We start from the raw sequence: 21,759 nt of genomic DNA, 5'->3' as shown, positions 1-21,759 counted from the left end.
TAAAAACCAGAGAGTGGGAGCAAGATAATTAGAAATAAAGTGGCCAAAAAATAAGGTAGAAAAATATTTTCTTTTTAGATTAGTGATTGGAACACTTCAATTTTTGGAATTTATATCTGCTATCTTTATATTATAAGCAGTGTGGGGGAATTCTATAAATAGTGCTCAAACTTTAGTGCTGGAAAAAATTGATTCTAAGCACTATTCTATTAAGGGTGCACATCCTTTATAGAATAGCACTTTGGGGGCATTTTACTAAGCCGTGGTAGCATTTTTAGCTTGTGGTAGAAATCAGCTGGCGGTAAACACCAAGAAGCCCATTATATTCCTATGAGTGTCTCAGCATTTACCACCAGCTGATTTCTACCGCAAGCTAAAAATGCTACCACGGCTTAGTAAAAGACCCCCTTAGAGCAGATTTCTGTGCCAGACCTGGTGTAAATCCTAGGATTTCAGTTTAATTTTTATCTACATAATCTCTATTTTTAGATGGTGGAAATTTATTCTGTACTTCTGAGGGTCTGTCTTTGTTCAGTGTGCATGACCCAAGGCCAGGTATTCTATTACAATAGAGTTTCTATGTAAGGATCTATAGTAATTCAGGGCTTCCTGTTCGGTAAATGAGAGGAAGCCCATTCAGTTCCTATGGGCTTCATCTCATTTGCCACATGGGATCACTAGCACGGCTTTGTAAAAGAAGCCCCCAGTTTGTTTAGCCTTCCCAGTAGATGTATTGATATTCTAAAGCCTATTATGAATATTAACGGTTCTGCCTTTTTCTTTATATGTACTGTGTAAGTTCTGATACAGAATGACTTTTGTGGAGTTTCATTGTATTTTATAATATGTTCAGTATTGGAGAGGGTTTATTTTGCTGCTACGGGGATGGTGAGTTCTGTGGGGAAATCCTCCAGCAGAAGTTGTTTGACAGTTATAGTTAGTTCACTTATAGCCCACCATTACCCATAAATATAGTTAACAGTGAATTACAGCAAGATTGTAGAACACAATAGTCTAGAAAGTTACATAATGTAAATACAAAATCATACTTAAAACTTAAAGCAGTATCACATAATAATAATAATGACAAAATAAAAAGTAACTATAATCAGATTATTTCTTTGTCACATAAATCTGAAACAGTAGCGTCTTCACACTTATCTTAAACAGAGTATAGTTAGTAATATTTCTAAGATTATCTGGTAAGAATTTCCAAAATTTTGTAACTTAAAAAGCGTAATTTTTAATTTTGCAAATTAAAAAGCTGCTTATAGGATTTTCTACTGGATCTGTCAAACCTAAGCACGCCCCCCAATTACAAGGCCTGGAGGTCCAGTGGACCCCCCCCCCCCCCACCCCGCAAACACTAAAGAACACTGGTGCTCTAGTGGGACTGCTATTTCCCCCCACCCTGCCAATATTGAAAAAAATGGCCTGGTGGTCCAGTGGGACCACTGATTCTCCCCCCAATATTGAAAAAATGGCTTGGTGGTTTAGTGGGACCGCTAGCCCTTTCTCCCTTCCTCTGTCCCAACCGGCACCCAACACGCCCCTCTCCCCCCCCCGTGGCCTACTAGCACTCACTCCCTCGTCTTCAGGTGTCTGCTCAAAATGGTGGTGCCCTGCCTGGTGCATCCTGGGATATGCTGGGTGGGGCTTAACTTCCAAATAAGGGTTAAACCCCACCTAGTGTATCCCGGGATGCACCGGATAGGGCAGAGTGCCACCATTTTGAGGAGGGAGGAGTGCTAGTTCCTCCCTCCTCCATCTATGGACAATGTAGGCCATGGGAGGGGGGGGGTTCGAGGTGGGATGGAGGAAGGGAGGGAAGGCTGGAGGTCTCACTAGACCACCAGACAGTGGCATAGGAAGGGGGGCGGGGGGCAGTCCACCCCGGGTGCACGCGCTGGGGGGGTGTCGGCTCGCTGGTTCCCTGCTCTTTCTGCCCCGGAACAGGTTACTTCCTGTTCCGGGGCAGAGAAAGCAGGGAAGCAGCAGAGCCGACGCAGCTCCCAGTGATGTGCACTGGGGGCGGATCGACCCTCCCCCCTGCCCCCCGCTGAAAGGTAGGGTGTGTTTCGTGGGGGGGGTGCGCCATGCCTTGCACCCGGGGGGGGGGGGGTGCGCAGCGGCGACCCGCCCTGGGTGTCAGGCACCCAGCTACGGCACTGCCACCAGATCATTTTTTTCAATGTTGGGGGGGGGGGGGGGGGGGAGTAGCAGTCCAACTGGACCACCAGGGTTCTTTAGTGTTTGGGGGGGCGGGGGTTGGCTTAGGTTTGATAGGTCTGGGAGAAAGTTTCCCCCATTCCTCCCTTGCTGGGAAACCCTAATGCCAGCTCCAAGCTGCTCCAAGCTGGCATAGGATTTACAGTGGGAGCAGCGAGCTTGTTTGGTGCGCTGCCCACTGATCATTAAAGAGGAATGTGGGAGACCCTCTTTTGCATGCATTTGCATGTAATTTGTGATCCGAGACGGCGAGCACATTTCACATGCTCACCGGCTCTAATCTTGGGGTACAAGCAAATGCGGGGCCTCTAGTGTCTGCATTTGCTTCTGATCATTGGGGCCTAAGGGAAGGATAGGGAAAGAAAAACACACAGAGGCTGGAACCACAAGGAGCAGAACAGAATGCTTGCTATACTAAGTGAACTGATCAAAGAGGTCAGCCTGCTCTAGAGCTGTCCCTTTGAGGCATGGTATGATCTAAGCACAAGGTCTGGTCACGGGAAGACTGGACTCAAATCTTCAGGCAGATTCACCTCAGAGTGAAGCTTTCAACTTCTGAGAGCACTAACCGAAGGAACTTGAAGCTGGAGACTGGAGCTGGTGAGTGCCCACCATCTTTAATAGAAGGAGAAAATACCCCCACTCGGGGACTTATTCCAACTTGGTTAGAAAAGGTCATCCACTGACTTCCTGAATTTCCTACAAAACTTATACATTTCCATATTGAACTTTATGAATTTTTCATCAAAAAAGTTTTAAGACAATTCCATGAACCTTCCCCCCCCCCAAAAAAAAAACCAAAATTCCAGGTTTCATAAAACGTTCAGTACTCTTTAAAGAAAGTTGAAACATAGCAACGTGGAATATGAGCTCCAGTAATGACCATAATACCCATCTAGTCTGCTTATTTTCAATTCTTATTACATGCCACAGACTACTTATATACCTTGTTTTCCTATATGATACCAGAGAGTACCTTCAATTCCCTACAAGTAAGGAACATCTGTCTTTATCGCATATGCTCTTAAATTCTGATGCTAAAGATACCTTGTAAAATTCTTCACTCCCTTGTACATCTAAGTGCACCAATCTAAATGTACAAGGATGTGAACAATTTTACAAGGCCCTTTATTTTGATATAATGCCTAAAGTGTATGTTTAATATTTCATTAATTGAAGCTGTATATGAATTTTGTGATTTTTTAAAAAAGGTTTTATCTCATTGTTTTTCAAAATCCAATGAAAGGACATGATATTTTGTGAGTCCATGGTATCTGCTTTCTCACAAAAAAGACATGTATTTATTCTACCTTTGGAGTCCTACGTGTGTTTGATTGGCCTACATCCCTTCCCTACTTCGTTGGTCAGTCACTTTACGTAGCCCACCAATATTTTATTTTTCCAGTCACATGCTGATAGAATGAATTTAAGTAGCCCAGTAATGGGCACAGGAAAACTAAGGTACAAAAATAACTCATTCAGGGGTCCTTTTACAAAGGTGCGGGAGGGCTAATTCGTGGGTAGCATTCACCCAATCGGCACTACCGTCGGGGTAGCTCATGCACCCGGTGGTAAATCTGATTTGGGCATGTGCTAAATCCCATGGTAGAAAAAAAATTCCTGGGGGGAACTTTCCCGGCGATAAGTGGCAGCGCGCCCACGTTGGCACGCGCTGCATAGTTACCACACGGGTAGTGCATAAGCCTTTACCGCTAGGTCAATGGGTGGCAGTAAGGGCTCAAACTATAAATAGGCACACACTAGTTTTAATATTAGCGCAGACCCATTTCCCAGCCCATTAAAAAGTAGCCTTTTTCTCAGCCATTTTAAAAAATGTCCCAGCATGCACCTAAAAGACGTGCCCACACTACTGCAGGCCACTTTTTACCACAGGTTTGTAAAAGGACCTCTTAAAAACTGTTTTTCCAATTAAATTGGTGCTCTTTAACAAGCTAGGTTGCCTTTCATTCAAACCACATGTATCACAGGCAGTAGCGATTCGGGCTTCCCTATAGTGCTCTGCTAACATGTCCCAGGCTTGCTCTATAAGAGCACCTCAAGGTTCAAAGTAAGCATTATAAAGCATACATAGAGAGGTCAATATTCAGACCTTGGGAGTTAGCTGGCCTGCCTCTCTCGGTCAGCGGTGAACCCAGAAATTCAATGCCGCGCTGTATCCGGCGACCAGCATTGAATTTCTGAGGGCTTTTTTTTGGCCACTATGCACATAGCCGGTTAAGCCAACATTCATTGCCTGTCTGTCTAAGTTATAGCGGCCAAAGATAGACCTGCTATTTATGTGGATCTATCTGGTTGCTAAACTTAGCCGGTCAGCCAATGAATATTGGCACTAACCGGTTATATCATGCAACATAGCCAATGACCAGGCTAGCCGCTAACTTCCAGATTCTATATATCGTGTCTAGCATTCCACGCCTAAATCTAGGCATATTCCATGATAATGTGCGTAACTTAATTGGCTTAACAAGCTAATCGGCATTTAATTAGAATTCACGCACATAACTCACTTAAGCATATGCTGTAACTCACTACGCCTAAATTCTAATGCACACATCCAAAAAGGGGCATGGTTATAGGCGGGAAAATGGGTATTTCATAGGCGTTTCATAAATTTACGTGCATTGCTATAAAATATGGCCCAGTCTGCGAAAATCTACACTTAGGGATTTATGCCACATTTTCGTTGGCATAAATGGATGCATGTAGTTTTAGTTGCTGGGATATCAACTAAGCGTATTCTATACACTACGTCTGAATGTTATAGAATACGCGTTGGTGAAAATGATTTCCACATGGATTTTCCAGGCGCCATATATAGAATCTCCCCCTAAGTGCTGATATTCAGCCAAGATAGCCGTCTATCTTGCGTAGAATATTAGCACTTAGCAGGCTTAATACTGTTTAACTGGCCAGGAGTTGCTCCTGGCCAATTAAATAGCACTGAATATTGGGTGGAGAGATTTCAATATAAAACCTCTATAGATTTCTTGCTATTTTCACTCTTCTTACATCACCTCTGCCCTTTTACAATCTGTGCTCTGAACAGCAGCAGTCTACCCCCGGTGCATGCTGCAGGAGGGGTACAGAGAACAGCCACACAGCTGTTGGTTCTGCTGGTTCCCTTCTTCTTCTGCTGTTACTTCCTGTTCCGGGACAGAGGGAGCAGGGAACCAGCGGAGCCGACAGCAGCGCAGCTGCTCCCAGCACCCCAGCAGGCAAGAAGAGTGCACCTGGGGGGTTTGGAGGTGATGCACTGGGGGGGTGTCATACTGCACCCAGGGGGGGGGGGGGGAAACAATGCTGCACCCGGGGCGGGGGCGCAGTGGCAATCCACCCCGGGTGGCAGACGACCAAGGAACACCACTGGCTCTGAAACAGCATGGATACTTTTACCCATCGAAGGAGAGGGTAATTTTCAATGCTAATTTTATCCAGGTAACTGCATAGTTGCCCATAAAAAAAGTATTTGAAAATTGTCCCTCACAAAGAATTGCAGCCCAGTTCAAGTAGGGTTGAATTTTGCCAGGTCTAAGGACAAAGTAAACAGTATGCAGTGTACTGTGAAAAAATGTCTAAAAATAGGTAATTCATGGGCATTCAGAAATTTTCAGAAATCCATAGTTAATCAGGTCTTTTACTAACGGATGGGCCAGAAAGAAGCATGTGTTAAAACTTTCTTTTCTAATTTTTATAGAACATAAAATACAGGGCATTACTAGAAGACTCTAGATATTTTTTCCCTGGAATATCATGTTTAATTTATTAAGAAGTCCATCTGAATTGATTAAAGTCACTTTTTGAGGAGACAGCAGCTGTGCTGTCTGCATAAGAATGAACGTTTAGAAAGCTGCAAAATGTCAAATCTTTTGAAGTGCTGTTCAAAGATGGAATAGCAGATCATTAGAAGTAGACATGGTTGGTCTTAAGAAAAGCTTATTTATTTAATAATGATTCAATCAAGAGATGCCAATAAATCAATATAAATAGGAAAATAACAGTCTTCCTTGATCCCTAACTGTGATTGGTAACCAGTAGTAATCATTATATAACTGGCATACTGTTGCTTGCAGAAACAGTATGAGGATATTTTCGGCTAATTCTGCTTTAAAAAGTCAGTGTCATCTTTTAGTATCATATAGATTGGTTAAGTACTATAATTAAGCATATTGGACTAGATTCTACATACGGCGCCTCAAAAATCTATATGGTAAAAAAAATACACCTAGACGTATTCTCTAAAGTACGCCTACATTTTATAGAATTGGCTTAAATTTCCACGTGGTATATAGAATACGCCAAGTGTTTTGCCACACAACCAAATTTGGTTGTGTCCATTTAGGCTATGTTTTACTTGGCCTAAATCCCAACACATAAATTAGGCACAGAGTGGGTGTATTCTATAATAATGCACTTAGATTTTCAAAACGCCCACAACCTGCTCATTCCACACCCATAACCATGTCTCCTTTTCAACTATGTGACTTGGAATTTACGCACTTCACGTTACAGAATACACTTACCCCCCTGTTTACTAAAGCTTAGCTCGAGTTATCTGCAGCAGGACCCATTTTATTCCTATGGGCCCTGCTGCAGATTACTCAAGCTAAGCTTAAGTAAACATCCCCCTTAGCGAGATGTGCAAGTAAATTTAAATTAATGCCAATTAGTGCTGATTGCTTGTTAACTTCCAATTAGCAGTGCTGATTAGCTAGTTAACCAATTAAGGGGTATGTAAAAAGTGTGTCCTAAATTAAACAACATGTCTATCCAGATAGTGAATGAATATTGATTCTATCCATATAGTTATGGCTGGTCACCGCTGACTACATATTATTATGTTGAATGAAGAAATATTTTCTCTGATTCGTTTTAAATTTACTACTTTGTAACTTAATTGTGTGCTTCCTAGTCCTAGTATTTTTGGAAAGAGTAAACAAGCGATTCACGTCTACTCGTTCTACTCAACTCATTATTTTATAGACCTCTATCATACCTCCTCACAGCTGTCTTTTCTCCAAGCTGAAGAGCCCTATCCACTTTAGCCTTTCCTCATAGAGAAGTCGTCCCATCCCCTTTATCATTTTCATCGCCCTTCTCATTTTTTTTGAGATGCGGTGACCAGAATTGCACACACTTCAAGGTGCGGTCGCACCATGGAGCTATACAAAGGCATTATAACACTGTTGGAGCACAGACACTTACTATAATGTGGTCCCAGAAACCCAACTCAGCGAGTTTCGTTCACACTACTTAGGGGGTCCAGGGTCTATTTCAATCAGCTATGCACAAAACGAGCTGAGCTGCTATAGATATAACACAAATGCAGACAAACCACAGATGCGGAAAGAACACCAGAATCCCGTAGGGAAACACGCAGCAGAGAAAACAGGAGTGGGAAACTGATCTTGGCACTTCAAACACAACCAAGGAGCAAATGTTAGTTAATAACTGGAACATTAACCCGCACTTGTTGTTAGCTAAAATCTTTGAGACCATTACTTTCTTAATAACTGGTCATTTTCAAAACCGCCTTAAGCGATTCAGTCTCTGAAGACAGACTCATTTGTGACTGTTAATTTTATAATACAATACTTTTAAGAGACTCCTGAGGCAGGCACATGGTGCCTTGTCAAGTCATCATTAAGAGTCATCAATAAAAAGTTGTAATCTCATATTAGGTGCTCCTTGGTCTGTGTTTGAAGTGCCTGGATTCGTTCCCACTCCTGTTTTTGTTGCTGTATAGATATAACACAAACATAAACATTTATATTGAAAATTTCATTAGTATGCAATAAGTTGCACATTAATGTAGTTTTTGGTTAAGGGGTGTTACTGGGTAGAGCATGGGTAGAGAATGGGCATGGAGTGCTCCTTGCAGTTAACATGTTGGAGATGGCCAAAAATTGCACGCATAAATTTAGGCGCGTTCCAAATTTGTACTTGCAATTTAATTGAATAACAAGCCAATTAGTGCCAATAATTGGCTTTTTTAACAATTATTAGCACTAATTAGATTTAATTTGGACCAAGGTGTATAAAGTTAAGCACGGGATTTGTACCTAAATTTACATTTAGGGTTTCAAAAAAAGGAGTGCAGAAATGGGAGGGTCATAGGTGTTTCAGGGTGGAATGGGAGCATGGCTTTAAGTTACACATGTAATTACAGAATAATGGTGCTCCGTGCATAAATTTACGCATGACTTTCCACTTAAGTGTGTGTGTTCTGTAAACTGCACAGAGCTTTAGAAATGGCTAATAGAATGCTGCTTAAGCATTTTTTATGGTGATTATCTATCTTTTAGGCACCATTTATAGAATTTACCCCTAACTGACTAGTGTGCTGTTAACACAGAGGGACTTACTGCCTCCTAAATAGGAGAGCTCATTAGTTCCACTCATTAAGTGTTGATGCAAACATTACCACATGACCTCAATAGGAAAATATAGGACATGCCCCCTTCTAGGTGCCACATTAGATCTGGGCTTTGCATAATGGTAAAATCCCATATTATAGCTCATTAAGCCCAGAACTTAGCTCACTTTAGTAAAAGGGTATCATTGTTTAAACACTTAGGGGCCCTTTTAAAGAGCATCAGTGAGCCCAATGCAGGTTTACCACACACTAATCTGGAACTACCGCCGGCCAAACGCAGGCACAGGTGGTAGTTCCAGCCACAGTGTGTGGAGGTGTAGCCTAGTAGTTAGTGCAGTGGACTTTGATCTTGGGGAAGTGAGTTCAATTCCCACTGCAGCTCCTTGTGACAGTGGACAAGTCACTTAACCCTCCATTGCCCCTGGTACAAAATAAGTACCTGAATATATGTAAACCGCTTTGAATGTAGTTGCAAAAACCTCAGAAAGGTGGTATATCAAGTCCCATTTCCCTTTCCCTATTTGAGATTCTAGATGGAATGATGCTACTATTGGAGATTCTAGATGGAATGTTGCTACTATTGGAGATTCTAGATGGAATGTTGCTACTATTGAGATTCTGTTGCTACTATTTGAAGATTCTACATGGAATGTTGCTATTCCACTAGCAACATTCCTTGTAGAAGCCTGCCCTTGCAGATCAGCAACGCGGCCGCGCAGGCTTCTGTTTCTGTGAGTCTGACGTCCTGCACATATGTGCAGGACGTCAGACTCACAGAAACAGAAGCCTGCGCGGCCGCATTGGTGATCTGCAACGGCAGGCTTCTACATCGAATGTTGCTAGTGGAGGAGTAGCCTAGTGGTTAGTGCAGTGGGTTTTGATCCTGGGGAACTGAGTTCGATTCCCACTGCAGCACCTTGTGACTCTGGTCAAGTCACTTAACCCTCCATTGCCCCGGTACAAATAAGTACCTGAATATATGTAAACCGCTTTGAATGTAGTTGCAAAAACCTCAGAAAAGCGGTATATCAAGTCCCATTTCCCTTTCCCATTTTCCGCGCTAACCTGGTGGTAATTGGGCAGCGCTACACACTACCCAGTTACTGCCAAGTTAGCGCGGGAGCCTTTAAAGCCACTTCATTGGTCGGCATTAAGTTCTCTCCCCTCCTGCATGGCCACATGGTAAGTGAAATCTTACCATATGGCCATGCCATTTTTTGATCGACACTATCCAAAACACAGAAGAAACCAGTCTTCGCAAAAAAACAACAGTAACCAAAAACAGCGAAGATGACACAAAAAAAGGATAATAAAAAAATTAAAATAAAAAAAAGACGACACAAAAATAATGATAAAACTATGGATTTATTAAGGTGGTATGACTCGACACAGCTGTGTTTTGGCCCAACTGGCCTGTGTCAGGAGTCTGTTACACCATGTGCCTATTCTCTGGTTGTATCAATATTTCTGTGAAGAATGTTCTGTCAAACGATTGCCAGTGAATGAGAAGCTCATCTGCAGCTACTCCAGTGAGACGGTTTCTAGCCATAGTTCTTTATAGCGATTGTTGCAAGATTGCGCACATAGCCGTTTTTAAGAGAGAGTGATTACAATAAGGTATCGTTTAACAGAACATTCTTCACAGAAATATTGATACAACCAGAGAATAGGCACATGGTGTAACAGACTCCTGACGCAGGCCAGTTGGGCCGAAACACAGCTGTGTCGAGTCATACCACCTTAATAAATCCATAGTTTTATCATTATTTTTGTGTCGTCTTTTTTTTTTTTTCCCTTTTTTTGTGTCATCTTCGCTGTTTTTAGTTACATGCCATTTTTTGGCCTTTTTTCTGCAGCTTTGTAAAAGGACCCCTTAGTTGGATCACGGCATCATTACTGTGGCAGCTACTTGACCAAGAGAAAAAAGGCCATGATTATTATGAGCCTAAATATAAGCAGTAATATAAACTAATGTCAAACGAAAAGCAGAAAGTTAAGTAACAGGCAACAATAAAACAACACTTGCATTAAACTTAATGTCAGCCACTCACAGTGTAACCCAACTACTCACCTTCAAGTGGGCATACACTGGGAAAAAGAAAAAAATTACTGTGGCTCAGATTCCAGGCGTCCCATGATGCAGAACTCCAACTACAGCTATAAAGCAGTCACATTGCAACGTTCCATGACTCCTCCCAAATAGCATGAAAATTGCTTTAAAGAAATGATTATACAATGTTAAGTGAAAAAATTAGACTTCATTGCTGAACCAATTTGCTCTATCAAAAGGGAGTGGAGGGCATCAGTGTACTCAAATGTTTTTTTGGGGGGAGGGGAAGTTATCAACATGGGCTAAACGTCCAAATAAAGGGGGTCCACTAATTCATGCTCAGTTAAAAAAACAAATATAAATATTTTCATACAACAAAGTAATTCAGAAACGTTTCTAAGTACCAACCTTTAGTGACTCAACCTCCCCAGTATAATATACCACTTATATATAGTGCTTTCTGTCTGCATGGTGTTATATAAAAAAGTTCACATCTTTTATTTTGTTTGTTTTAAGATGAGCTGGTTAAAAAAAAAACATACTTACTACCCATATATTTTACTAGACACTTGCAAGGATATGCTAGAAGATATGTTGCACCCAAAGCCCTTGTCTCTTCTCTAAGAGCCAAGAATTGTTTCCTTCTATCTTGTGTTGTTTTAGTAACATCTGGAAAAATCCAAATTCTTGACCACAAAATGTTTTTAAAGAATTTTTGAAGTATATCTTCATAACAGAATTCAAGTCTTGTTCAAATACGAATGAAACTATTAAAGTTCGACGTTGTGCCACTTCAGAAATTGATTCTTCTAGTAATGCTGAAATATCCTGAATTCCTTGTGTATTCTATTGGTTTAAAGACAAATTCCTTGAGAATATTGATTCTGCGCCATTAGACCTAGCTTCAGACTGTAAAAGTATCGGCAAGTAATAAATCTTATTAAATGGAGGTGTAGCTGAAGCTGGATATAATAATATTTCCTGTAGGTATTTTTTAAAGAGATCGACTGAGCTAATTCCCAGTACAAAAGGAAAATTCAATATTCTCAAGTTCAAACGTCTGTTAAAGTTCTCTATTTGTTCTATTTTCCTAAGTATCATAGATTTATCAGTTGTCAAAACCTCAGTAGTAGCTTTTAAATTTTTCAGCTCTTGCTGCATTTGTTCCGTTTGCATTAATGATTCCTGTTTAGTCTTTTCTAATGAAATTGTTAAAGAATCTTAGAAATGAAAAAGCTATCCATTAAACCAAAGGAGCAAGAGAAGGTCAACTGATATTTAGACAATTTAATGGGAAATACAGGCCAGGCCATTTACTATGTTGTTCTAGAATACTCTTATTTTGATCTCCTAGTCTATATAATCACCCCCCTCACATTATTGTGATCTAAAAAATTGATGTAAATATTACCTTGACATGTTACTTTATTAAGTTGTACTCAATCTTTTCAATGTATTTCCATTGCATGTTTATCGTGTAAAGATTTTAAAACGCATAATTAAAATAATAATTAAAAAAAAAGTTCACATCTTTCTATTATCAGGAAGATGGCCGCCGCCTAAGGGTCACGAGAGCAGCTAGCTCCAGTGACCTGGGCTGGAAATTGGCCAGAAACAATCGGGCCCCACACAGGACAGACTCACCCGAGAGTGTAACGGATTGTATAGGAGGGCCAGAGCCTCCCGCATAGGGTTACCATCCAGCTTATAATTGAAACTTTTCGCCGGCGATCTTCCGACACAAATCGGGAGATCGCCTGCGATTTCGCAAAAGCGGCTAAAAGCGTATAATCAAAAGCTGGTTTTTTAACAGCATCGCCGCTTTCCCATCGCCTCGCCGGCGAAAGTTAAAGGGGGCGTGTTACCGGCGAAGCGAAGGCGGGGCATGGGCGGGCATGGGCGTGGCTACCAGATGGCCGGCTTTCGGCGATAATGGAAAAAAAAAGTGGCGTTAAGCGGTATTTGGCCAGGTTTACTTGGTCCTTTTATTTTCACGACTAAGTCTCAAAAAGGTGCCCCAACTGACCAGATGACCACCGGATGGAATGAGGGATGACCTCCCCTTACTCCCCCAGTGGTCACCAACCCCCTCCCATACTACAAAAGTTAAAATGAAAACCTTTTTTGCCAGCCTGTATGCCAGCCTCAAATTCCGTACCCACCTCCATGACAGCAGAATGTGTTGTATCATCTGACAGCCTTTCCGTGGTTGCGATGTGGCTCTCGGGTGAGTGTGACACCTTTTCTGTTAGGTGCCCTGCAGAGTCACATCAGCAATGCATTGTGGTGGGTGTGGGGTACTAGGCTATACTCCCATGGTGCTTTTCCCCCCTGCTAACTGGGTCAGAGTGTGCCCTGTTTTGTTTCCGGTAGTCCATGAGGTAGTGGCCATTTTTGTAAGCCAGTTTTAGATCCCTTTCATGTGTTACCCACGTTAGAAAACGTTCTTACCTTGAATGTTGCTGAAAGAGGGCATTGTACAGCATTCTGCCAGCTCGGACCTACTGCTAATCTCAGTATCAGGGAGACTCTTTGCCAGTGGGGCACAACCTCTGATCTGCAGTTAACTGTGAGTAAACGTGCTTATTCAAATAAAGCACTTTTTCAAAGACATTAGTCTTCAGGTGTCAACTGCTGTGCCAAGGTTATACAGCAGCAACAGGTTCTAGAGGCCTGAGTGTGTGCAGGTCCCTGGAGCACTTTTAGTGGGTGCACATTTGTGGGTAGGGGGTTTGGGGGGGGCTCAGCACCCACAGTAAGGGAGCTATGCATGTGGGAGCTGTTTCTGAAGTCCTCCACACTCACCCCTAGGGTGCCCAGTTGGTGTCCTGGCATGTAAGTGCACTACAAATGCTGGCTCCTCCCACAACCAAATGCCTTGGATGTCGCCGGGTTGGAGATGGCCGACATTTTTTCCATTATCGCTGAAAAACAAAACCGGCCATCTCAAACCCAGCGACATCCAAGGCATTTGGCTCGTCTAAACCGTATTATCGAAAAAAAAAGATGGCCGGCCATCTTTTTGATAATACGGTTCCGGCCAGCTGTTGCGCCACCGCCAAAATAGATCGCTGGCGATCTATTTCGCCGGTGCCGTTCAATTATTCCCCTCCATATGGCTCCAGAAAAAGGAGGACACATTGATCCAGTCTGGGTTTTGCTTCCATTGAAAGCAATGGAAGTAAAGCCCAGACTGGCTCAATCTGTCCTCCTTTTTCTGGAGCCATATGGTAACCCTACTCCCGCAGGCTTCCTGCAGGCATCCGGCCGTGGTGTGGCAGCTGCCGAGCACCATGCGCAACCTCCACCCTGTCCAGGGTCGCAGCCGCAGCCGAACAGGGGACGCCAAGCCTGCCACCACCGAGTGCTGCCACCGAGGCTCCCACCCTGCCGACCGAGGCTCCCACCGTCACCCTGCCGAGCGGGCCATCACCGAGGACCAGATCAGCCCCATGGGGGAGCTGCCAGTCGCTCGGACGCTCGCCGAGGTAGTGGAGTGAGAGGAGGCACAGGGAGCGCTGTTGCAGAGTCTGGGAACCAGTGGCGTAGCAAGGGCGGCTGCCACCGGGGCAGTTCGCGCTGCACACCCCCCCCCCCCAGAGTGCAGCACGACACCCCCCCCCTCGGCATATCGACACTCTCGCTGTCAGAACAGTTGGCAGAGCGCTGTACTCCCTAAGAGCGACGCCGAGAGCTGCACTCCCAGCTCCCGAGGCCCCGCCTCAGATGGCCAAACAGACAGCCACTTCAGCCAATCCGCCTTTCCCGGAACTCAAAGTGACTTCTCTATTCGCTCCCCTTCCCCTGAGGAGGCGGAGTTATCCTTGGCGGAGTACCTGAGTTTACGAGCTCTTCGCCCCAGTGGCATAGGAAAGAGGGGGGGTGGGAGGACTGGTCCACCCCGAGTGCACGCCGCTGGGAGCTGCGTTGGCTCCGCTGGTTCCCTGCTCTCTCTGCCCCGGAACAATCCACGACCACCTGAACTTCAGAAAATCACTAAAAACCAACCTCTTCAAAAAGGCCTACCCCAACGACCCAACGTAAACCTCTTCACCCAGCAACACAGCATGACTATGATCGTACTGGACAACACACAATCTTCATCCCTTCCAACCCTCCACATTTACCTCATACGATCACTATACAACCTTGTATTTGTTATCAACCGACTTGGCAAACACCTTTGATGGTACTTTGTAAGCCACATTGAGCCTGCAAATAGGTGGGAAAATGTGGGGTACAAATGAAACAAATAAATAAATAAATAAAAATATTGTCTCTATTTTGAATCATAGGAACACGAGCTGCTATACAGGCAGATAAAGACCCCATTGTACTTGGTGTCAAGATATGTTTGCCCTTTCACTTCCTTCTAGAGGCTATTAACCACATATATTACATTTTATGTGAGGAAATAATGCTTCCTTTCTGTTCTAAATCTGAGCACAGGAAAATGACAGGTCTCTCTCAAAGGGCTCTCAAGAATGGAACAAGTATAATTTAATAATGACCCAACACGGGCTGTGTTTCAGTGTAAGACAACGCCTGCCTCAGGGGTTAATCATGTTCTAGCTCTTCACAATAATAATCAGCTCTGAAGTAGAAAAAATTGCATGTAACAGAAGGAGATGCCAAGAAATCACGCCAAACTCTTGGCATCTCGCTCCGATACATGTATTTGTACTGTGTATGTTGACCCTCTCCACTGCAAGGTCTCTCTGAAAGCCACCCGGTGAATACTTTGCTCCTTATATATGGCTTGGCAGTACCCATCATGGCCCTTGGTGGCAAAACATACCTCCAGATATTTAAATTGTTTTCTATGAATGCTTTTATGTCCAGGTGTCCCCTCCCCCCTTCTACTCCCCATGTTATAGATGTGTGTTTTTTGTCTGTAACACTTTGATTTTGATTTGATTTAATTACTTGATATACCACTTAGAACAAATTGAGTTTTAAAGTGGTTCACAATAAAACAGATCAGTACAAGAGGTGTTCAAATAAAAAAAAAAAAAAACAACAATACAATTATTACATGGAATTAAAGCTATTGCCTTTCTTTCCAGGTTGTAGCCAAAGAGGTTTATGGGAATGTCCATCCAATAAGCTGTGTATTAAACACACCATGATCTGTGATGGCTTTCCAGACTGCCCCGATCAGGTGGATGAAAAGAATTGCTGTAAGTATTTTCATCTTATATTCTGAAACTATAAGTACTCCTCAAAAGCATAAGTTCCTTCTCTCCATGTGTGATTATTGATACTAAATAGCCAGCATTCTTAAAATCCTTTAAAAAAAAAATTATATATTTATGTAGATAGAGAGATAGATATCAACAAAACAGTTAATGTATCATAAATAGATAGATCTTTATCTACATATATAGTTTTCATATTATATATATATAGGCATACACGTGTACATAATAATGCTACAATGCCACTGTTTATAGGTGTTGATGTCATGGATATAGTAGAATTGGAAAAGGTGCAGCGAAGGGCGACTAAAATGATAGCGGGGATGGGACGACTTCCCTATGAAGAAAGACTAAGGAGGCTAGGGCTATACAGCTTGGAGAAGAGACGGCTGAGGGGAGACATGATAGAGGTATATAAAATAATGAGTGGAGTGGAACAGGTGGATGTGAAGCGTCTGTTCACGCTTTCCAAAAATACTAGGACTAGGGGGCATGCGATGAAACTACAGTATAGTAAATTTAAAACAAATCGGAGAAAATTTTTCTTCACCCAACGTGTAATTAAACTCTGGAATTCATTGCCGGAGAAAGTGGTGAAGGCGGTTAGCTTAGCAGAGTTTAAAAAGGGGTTGGACGGATTCCTAAAGGACAAGTCCATAAACCGCTACTAAACGGACTTGGAAAAATCCAAAATTCCAGGAATAACATGTATAGAATGTTTGTACGTTTGGGAAGCTTGCCAGGTGCCCTTGGCCTGGATTGGCCGCTGTCGTGGACAGGATGCTGGGCTTGATGGACCCTTGGTCTTTTCCCAGTATGGCATTACTTATGTACTTATGGAATGAATAGATTTTAAGGGAGTGTGGTTTGAGTGGTCTATAAAACTATACATGTATTTCCCTTTTGGTTCAGCAATACATGTATATTATTTAAAATTTCTCTATTGGTATTTATACTTCCTCTGAGGCAGGTGTAAGTGTCAGCTGTCTGCTTGTTTGGACCTGGAGTTGCCTCCAGTGACTTGAGGTCAATCAAGCGTTCCCGGTTATGTCTAATACCACCTTAAAAATAAAATAAAAAGCAGTTATTTCACATGACTCCATTGCTGGCTCTTCTTGTATACACTGTGTGAAATCTGGCAATGTGTAAGTACTAGGAAATACACATGTATGCTATCAAATCAGCATCTACATATATCTCTACCAGCCTAGATTCTATATATGGCGCCTTAAATTTCTGCACGGAAAAAAAAATTGCGCCTAGGCGTATTCTGCAAAGTATGCCTAAATTTTATAGAATAGGCTGAAATTCCATGCAGTATGTAGAAGATGCTGAGCGACTCTCCACGTGTCCAAATTTGGTCGTGTCCATTTATGCCACATTTTATTTGGTATAAACTGGATGCCTTAATTAAGCGCAGAATGGGTGCATTCTATAATAATGCACATAGATGTTAGAAATGCCTATGCCCCACCAACGGCCATGCCCCATTTTCAATTATGTGACTTAGAGGCCGATATTCAAAGCCTCTCCTGCCCACTTAAATCACCTGTCGCCACCCAACCACAAATATTCAGCGACACTAAAGCAGGAAGTGTCATTGAATATCGCATCTGATTGGTCCCCCAAAAATTGGGTCGGTCAGGGGTGGGCCAAGGGGTGGCACTGGGGAGGAGCCAGGGCTTATACGAGGGCTGGCAATATTCAGCTAAATCCTGCATATGGTAAGCGGATGGAGTTAGAAGAGCTCAAAAGCTTCCCTAAATTCACCTGCTTATCTTTATGAGGGCCCCAGCTAAATATCAGGCTAGGATATGATTAAATAATGTCAAAGAGGAAGTCCACTTTATTTATTTATTTAAAATATTTATTAACCACACTATCTGAACATTCCAGGCAGTGTACAAAATCAACACACATAAAACATGACCACTTATTGCGAATACTTAGGACTGGAGATCAGCTCTGGATTCTGACCCAGCAAGGGACACCTGAAACACACAAACAGCAACACAAGAACACCCAATTAGCAAGCACCATCTCTTTGTGGTGGTTCTGTCTCCTAATTCTTTTACCTTGTAATATATTTCTTCTTGTAGATCCTCTTAAAATCTCCCCCCCCCCCCTCTCTCTCTCTCTCTCTCTCTCTCATCTTCTTTAAGTCTCTCACCTTACCAACAAGCAAGGCAGCTCCATCTCATCATACTTCAGAGTCTCATTCCTCAGATTCTAAAACTAATACAATTCCTAACCATATAAATATTTCATGTCTCAGCCTTATATAATTATGAGAAATAAGAACTATTATGGGACAGAAGTAGTGAATGATGAAGGGTTGTTATTTCTTCCCTGGGGGGAAAGTCATTATATAATACTTGAAAAAGATAGAATGGTTAGGTCATAAAGCAAAGAAGGTAGCTAGTAGTTTAATGGTTAAAGCAGTAAGCTGAGAATTAGGGAAGTCACGTTCAAATCCCACTGCTGCTACATTCACTCAGGTATAAACTTATTTTGTAAGCCCTCTGGTGACAGAGAATTACCTACTGTACTTGAATGTAACTCACCTTAGTAAACATAGTAAATGTCAGCAGATAAAGACCTTCAGGTCTGCCGAACAAGGTGGCTAGAGTTTAATCTGCACAGGTTCCACTTCTTCATGATTAAACACTGGTATAATTAATCTCTGTCTCTCACTGTCAATTATGGGGTACAGAACATAGAAGTCTGCTTGGCACCATTCCTACTTCCCAACTACTACAGAAGGCACCTTGAGCTACAACTAAAAATAATAATAATAATAATAAAAAAGCACCTTGAGGCTGAACGTTAAAAAAGAAAACATTAAAAAGTTAGCCACCCATGTTCTGCTTGTGATACAGATCAAAGAGCATGATTGTGAGCAGAGAGAAATTCTAAAATCCCTTCCCCTTTTCACAGAATAGATTAGTAGCTTCTGTTCTAGCAATCTTGTTATTAATGATCTTTGACTAACATCGTCAGATGAAAACATGTAAACAATTTTACTTACAATGAGACAAAAATACAAAAGCATACTATTGAATAGTAAACAGTTAAGTGATGAATAAAACAAAATCATAGTAGAAATAAACACAACATATTAAATGTAAGAATAATCAAACTGAAAGAAAGTCATTTACAGTTTAACCTGAAAACAGTTAAAGGGGCAGTACCCTGAGGCTGAGTGTTAAAAGGGAAAACGTAAAAAAGTTAGCCACACATTTTTTGCTTTTGATACAGATCAAAGTGTGTGATTGTGAGCAGAGAGCAATATGTGGAATAGAATAATGGAATAGATGAGAGAGATAATGAGAAACTATATGTGCAGCAGGGTTGCTGTTGGGGGGGGGGGGGGGGGGGGGAAGGGTGCATTGCTAACAGGGCAATTGTCCTGGGCTCCCAAGCCTACCTAAAACTGAATAAGATACAGCCTGCAGTGGTGGGCTTTGTGCTCCCCTATTTAATTTCTACTTTGGGTCCCAGCATACTTATCACCAGTCCTGATTTGTAAGTATCTAGAATCTTAACTGGGGTGTAGAGAAAATAGTAACAGAATTCCATGAGAACAATGAGGAGCACTGTGAATTGTTAAAGCAGCGGAACTGTATAAAAGTTGAAGCAAGTGAAGTATAGAATCAGGAAGAACAGCTAATTGACTACTGTAATAGTCAAGCTGAGAAAAGAAGCAAGAGGTATGAAACGTGATCGAGGGGAAAATACTTTCAACTACTATACAGCCAGTATTTCCAATATTAGATTTAAAATCTGTCTTTCTCAGTCATTTTCTGTTTCTTCCTGTCCTGGCAGCATCCTGTAAAGATGATGAGCTTGAATGTGCCAATCATGACTGTGTGCCCCGTGATCAATGGTGCAATGGTCACTTGGACTGCAGGGATAGTTCAGACGAATGGAACTGCGGTAAGCCTTAACCTTGAACTAAAATACTCTGCACCCACAGTAGTCTGGAGCATTCATGTGCTTCAAAACATGGACTAAAAAATATAATGCAAAAGCTAACAGAAAAACAAACAAACCCTAGAATCCAGCTCAGGAGTCGATGAAAAGAGTTAAGACTTTCAGAAAGCTTCTTATGAAAGAGGATGCCTTATTATGAATTGGCAATTAATTAAAAGGTCCATTTTTTTAGTGCAAGGGATCTGAGCTGGGACCAGTGCTATTTAATATGCCTATTAATGATCTAGAAAGGGGAGCTATGAGTATGGTGATCAAATTTGCAAACGATTCAAAATGTTCAACAGGTAAAATGCAGACAATCATGATCTAGCAAAGGACCTTTGGACTGGAAAACTGGATATTTATATGGCAGATCAAATTTTGGGGCTCTTTTATTAAAACTTAGTGCGCACTAACTGATAAGAAGCCCATAGGCATAAAATAGGCCTCTTAGCATTTAGAGTGCGCTAATTTCATTAGTTCACTAAGCTTTACTAAAAAGTGGTAAAAGAGAAAACACCAGAACGGAATCGATTATAGAGGTGTTGGTCCTAAGTGAATCATATGAAGAGAGGGAATTCTGTTCTATTCTATCCATCTTTTATATTCCTCCCACATTCCAAATAGGGTTCATAGTTGGTAACAATCAACAAACTACCTCAACATCTGAGGGATTTTATTTATTTTATTTTTTATTTCTGCATTTGTATCCCACATTTTCCAACTTATTGGTTAGTTCAATGTAAATTTGAGAGACGGGATCATACTCCACATGCCCTGGCTTAGGAATGAGGTTCATTCCTGTCATGGAATGCGCAAAACTAACCCACTTGAAGAAATTACTCCTGAAAAAACCCCATTTTCCAGTTTGACAAGGTGCTTTGGTAGTTCCTAACAATCTGTTTGCATGTTAACTACTTGAATATTTTTCTGTTGTCTGCAAATGTGATCACCTCATTTGTTACTTCCATTTCCAGATCACTAATGAGCATGTTAAACAGCACAGACCACAGCTCATATCATTGTGGCATTCTTTGAATGCATCAGGTTTTTAGAGGAAACATCCAAAATCAATTATTTGTGAAATAGATATGGGGAAAGCCAATGCATATCCCTAGAAGTGAGCTACAAGGAATAGTGATAAACGGGACCATAGATATATTTATAAGCATCTTGCAATCCATCCATATCAAGCAGGTTTTCATCATGGCCACAACACCAAATCCCTTTTCCTTGCTCTTCACAATAACATCCGTTGTATTCTTGACCAATGCCAGTCTGTCATTCTGATCTCCCTAGACCTCTCCTTGGCATTCAGTCTGGTTGATCACCCCCTTCTACTCTGCAAGCATTGCTCCCTTGGTATATCTGGTTCAGTACTGTATTGGTTTTCTGACTATCTCTTCAATCGTACTTTTCAGCTCACTCACAAGGGCACTCTCTCTCTCTCTCCTATCTTTCCAGGTCTTTTAGAGTCCCCCAAGGTTTCACTCTATCCCTGACTCTCTTTAATATTTTCCTTGCCCCTTTGCTTACAATCATTCTGGAGCAAGGCTGTACACTCTACTGCTATGCTGATGACATTCAGATCTTCTACCGCATCCAATATAACACTCCTGTCTCATCTCTTAACACTTGTCTCACTCATGTTTCTCAATGGTTTCACAAGCAACTACTGCTTTTGAACTCTTCCTAATTTGAGGCCATTCACTTTCCCAACCCCCTTATTTCCACTTCCCTATCCCCTGTTCTGAATAATCTTTCCCTGCTCTTTTGCAACACAGAATCCTTGGCGTTACCTTCGACTCCATGCTCTCCTTCAAACCGCAAATTGACATAGTGATTCGTTCATCTTTCTTTGCCATACATTGCATATACCCACTCCGTTCCCTTCTTTCCCCACCTTTACTTCTCAC

General features: G+C 42.0%; 1 protein-coding gene across 1 annotated transcript in view; it reads left to right on the top strand.

Annotated features, from left to right (window-relative positions):
- Positions 1-21,759, top strand: part of CORIN (corin, serine peptidase) — a 346,959-nt gene that overhangs the window by 253,709 nt on the left and 71,491 nt on the right. The window contains exons 14-15 of the mRNA XM_030191349.1: positions 15,740-15,853; positions 19,697-19,807. Coding sequence (XP_030047209.1) covers positions 15,740-15,853; positions 19,697-19,807 — 225 coding nt within the window. The remainder of the gene's footprint in view (positions 1-15,739; positions 15,854-19,696; positions 19,808-21,759) is intronic.

The sequence above is a fragment of the Microcaecilia unicolor genome, chromosome 2 (genome assembly GCF_901765095.1).
Source record: "Microcaecilia unicolor chromosome 2, aMicUni1.1, whole genome shotgun sequence".
In the NCBI taxonomy this organism is placed as follows: domain Eukaryota; kingdom Metazoa; phylum Chordata; class Amphibia; order Gymnophiona; family Siphonopidae; genus Microcaecilia; species Microcaecilia unicolor.
The sequence above is the reverse complement of the archived record's forward strand: the minus strand, read 5'-3'. Positions and strand labels throughout refer to the sequence as shown.